This window comes from Vombatus ursinus, unplaced genomic scaffold, assembly GCF_900497805.2.
Source record: "Vombatus ursinus unplaced genomic scaffold, bare-nosed wombat genome assembly UNPS02014802.1, whole genome shotgun sequence".
In the NCBI taxonomy this organism is placed as follows: domain Eukaryota; kingdom Metazoa; phylum Chordata; class Mammalia; order Diprotodontia; family Vombatidae; genus Vombatus; species Vombatus ursinus.
Window position 1 is genome coordinate 29,854,746 of NW_020954580.1, and position 3,416 is coordinate 29,858,161.

The following is a 3,416-nucleotide window of genomic DNA, read 5'->3' on the forward strand; positions in this document are numbered from 1 at the left end:
CTTAAGTTGGCTGTACTTTTAATGCTTAATGACTGATTGATATTCTTGTATCATCAATAGATTTCCACTGCCTTCAGACCAAGTAAGAAACTTAAATGTTTATTTGATTGAAATGGAAATGGAATAGAGGGAGTTGGGCTGGGTAAAATCCCCAATTTTTTGAGGTCCTGGTATCCAAAATGTTCTCCAAAGAAGGCTTTAAGATATTTGTTGCTTTTATTAACAGAAGTAAAAAAAAATACATACTATTCATCTCCATTTATGGAAAAAGGGGCACCTAAAAAGAAATCCATTGATCCAAGATTACACACAATAAATTAATAAAGATGAATTGGAATTTTCAGATTTTCAACCCCACATTCAGCTAAAATATGAGTTGTGAGATCAAGGTTTCAAAACTTAGATATAAATGTCTTATAGATTACATGCTTTTTAAATATTTGTGCATTTTTGGAGTGGTCATGGTTCTTGTAAAGAAAAGCAGCAGAAAAATTCCAAGTCTATTACTTGTAATGGAAAACTTCCCATTTCCCCATAACCATGAAAGAACTTAGGCTTGACACATCCACTGAATGCATTCTGTTTATTTGAGAAGGAAGATCTCAAGTGAGGATCCTTTAGGAGAGACATCTCCCATCATTATGTACAACAAAATCAACCATTGCTTTCAGCGGGGTACAAAAATACACATCTCAGTGACTTCCATACAATAAATATGTAATCATGCATCCAACAATAAAAGGCACCGAAAACTGGTCACTTAGTAGTCATAAAAATTACTAACTACATTAACAAAGCCACCAAAATTTCTGTACAAGGAAATGTAACAATATATTCCAAAGGTGAAAACACATAAAACATCTTTAAAATAGTATGCAATAAATAACTCAATTGCTGTATACATATATATATTAAAAATAAAACTGTGCCATTGTAAACAGTATGTAAACAAACAAAACTCAACATGTCCTTACAATTATTAAAAGCAAATAAAGCCAAAGTAATGACTCCTGTTCTAATAGATATATTTCATTGGCATATTTGCCAAACATACAGTTCCACTCTTTTCTGTAGCAAACAGAGCCCACTGTGTAACAGGGAGAAGCCATTTTGCCTATTTTAGGCATAAACTGATAGGAGTTTGACAATAGATTAAGTGAGTCCTTAAAAAGAAACAAATCACAAAGACTGAAAAGGAGAGAAATACCACCAAAAGACTAGTTTTTGCAGCGTAAGGGTCAGAAGGAACTGCATTTTAGTTTCATACTGTCAGGATGATTATGAACAGGAAATCCACTCAGTTTGTGATCATCTTTGCTGAAAGAGAAAACAAATGTGTGTTGTGTAAAGATGTCATGTCTAATCCGTGTGCCTCACCTTTTCTTTGGTAGATTGTTTGCATGACAAAAACAGAACCCCTAAAGTTATGTGAAGTTTAGAAATGGATGACATTTAATAAAGATGCAAACTATGATTCCAAATTAGGTCTGTTTAAATAATGTTTTTAGTTGCAACAGGATTTTTTTTCCTCTTTAGCATTCAGTAGTCACATAGATATACATGACTTTTTCTTAGAAAAACAACATCAAAAATACAAACTATTATCTAAAACCCAACAAACTAACAGTGCTCAAAGATTCTTCTCTTATAACTCACAACCAATTTTTCATTTCAGATATGTCAATGCACATGAATCTGAAAATAATGTATTTACTATAAACTTATATTAGAATTACTACGTATCCTTATCTGAATGTTACATGCTATTACCTTCCATTCCATAGTAAGCAGATTAGAAATGCAAATATATAGATATATGCAATTTATATATCTATAAATTTGTATGTATGTCTTCAAAAAGTCTGAAATAACTCAGGAAATATGACTTTACATGTTCTTTCTATAGGTGAAGATTAACACTTCAAGGTTATATGTTTTGGTTTCTATAAAGTAAAGCAGAAAATTCAATCTCCTGAGATGAACCTTGAGTTTAACTCCTATTTTAAACTTAAAAACTATTAATTGAATCAGTCAGTACAGACTAGCCTATAGTTATAAGGAATAATAAATTAAACTATGTCTTTCTAACCAAAGGTTCTTGATGCCATCACTAAGCTATGAAAATATCTGAGCAGAAAGATGGAATGAATCTATTATAATGTACACTTTAGTTATTGCCAGGGGTGAGGGTGGGATGTTTTCCGCTATAAATTCAATGTTCATTTAAATAAAATATACCTCGTTTTTTTCCAAGACTTACTTTTTAAAATATTAAGTGTTCTTGTATTTGCCATATTGCATAAAATCTAGTGTTCAAGTTCACAAATTGAATAAATTAATTTATATTTTAAGTATCTTTTTAGTATATTAAACTTATATTACAGAAAAGAAATATTGAAAGGAAAACAGTTTACCTGGAAACATATTCAGTCTTTAAGTAACGCTGTAATTTCCCAAGCCTCCAGACTGTAGTACCAATAATAATTAAAAGTGACAATAAATTAGAAGCATTTGGAAAACATAAAGAATCAGAATGCTTACGTAATTTTACTTAAAAACAAGTTTTACTTGACTGTTTCATTTGGTTCTTCTACAGCATGCAAAAGCATTGAAAATGGAGTTCATTCTGACTACTTGATAAATATGCAAAATGTCTGTGTGTTTATATTAAATATGACAAATGTCAATGTCCAAAATAGGAAAAGAAAAATTAATGCCTGTCAGTGATTTATGATATGTTTTAAATTCACAAGTCTATATGAGCTTCCTAGGCTTATATGTTGAAGTAGGAATTCAGCCTTGGTAATATTTTCTGACAAAAATAGTTGTCATTTTGGTAACCAGTTATTATCCTTTACCAAAAAATGTTCATCATAACCTGAGGTAGAATGGTAGAGTGGAAGAAGTGCTGAACCTAGCCTAGACTCAAAAGACCTCACTTCTGGTTTCAGCTCTTTTTACTAATCATCATGTGATCTTGGGCAATCAATCAAGACACACTTTAAGGGCATACCATGTGCCAGGCAAATCACATAATCCTTCTGGATCTCAGTTCCCTCATCTTTAAAATAAAGGGATTAGATTAGAGTAGGAATTCTTAACTTGGGGTCCAAGACCTATGGATAGATTTCAGAAGGTCCATGAACTTTGATGGGGAAAAATATTACAACTTTATTTTTGATAACTTTTGCTTTCCTTAACCCTACAGATTTTATTTTATACATTTAAAAACACTATTTTGAGAAGAGGTCCATATATAAAACTTCACCAGACTGCCAAATTAAGAATCCCTAAACTAGAAGCTCTTTAAGGTTTTATTCAGCTTTGATATTCTATAGTTTATGAATTTATTAAGTTTTCTTCCCTGCTACACACACACACACACACACACACACACACACACACACACACACACA

At 31.5% G+C, this 3,416-nt stretch overlaps 1 protein-coding gene across 4 annotated transcripts in view; it reads right to left on the reverse strand.

Annotated features, from left to right (window-relative positions):
• Nucleotides 1–569: 569 nt before the first annotated feature.
• The window catches only part of DGKH (diacylglycerol kinase eta), a 223,040-nt gene continuing 220,193 nt past the window's right edge, over nucleotides 570–3,416 (reverse strand). The window contains exons 30-31 of one of the 4 annotated variants that reach the window (XM_027873550.1): nucleotides 2,415–2,466; nucleotides 570–1,317 (exon numbers count right to left, since the gene is read on the reverse strand). In XM_027873550.1, the coding sequence (XP_027729351.1) occupies nucleotides 1,239–1,317; nucleotides 2,415–2,466 (131 nt within the window). In that variant the 3' untranslated portion in view covers nucleotides 570–1,238. The remainder of the gene's footprint in view (nucleotides 1,318–2,414; nucleotides 2,467–3,416) is intronic. The other 3 variants (XM_027873548.1, XM_027873554.1, XM_027873549.1) reach the window with 3 other exon arrangements.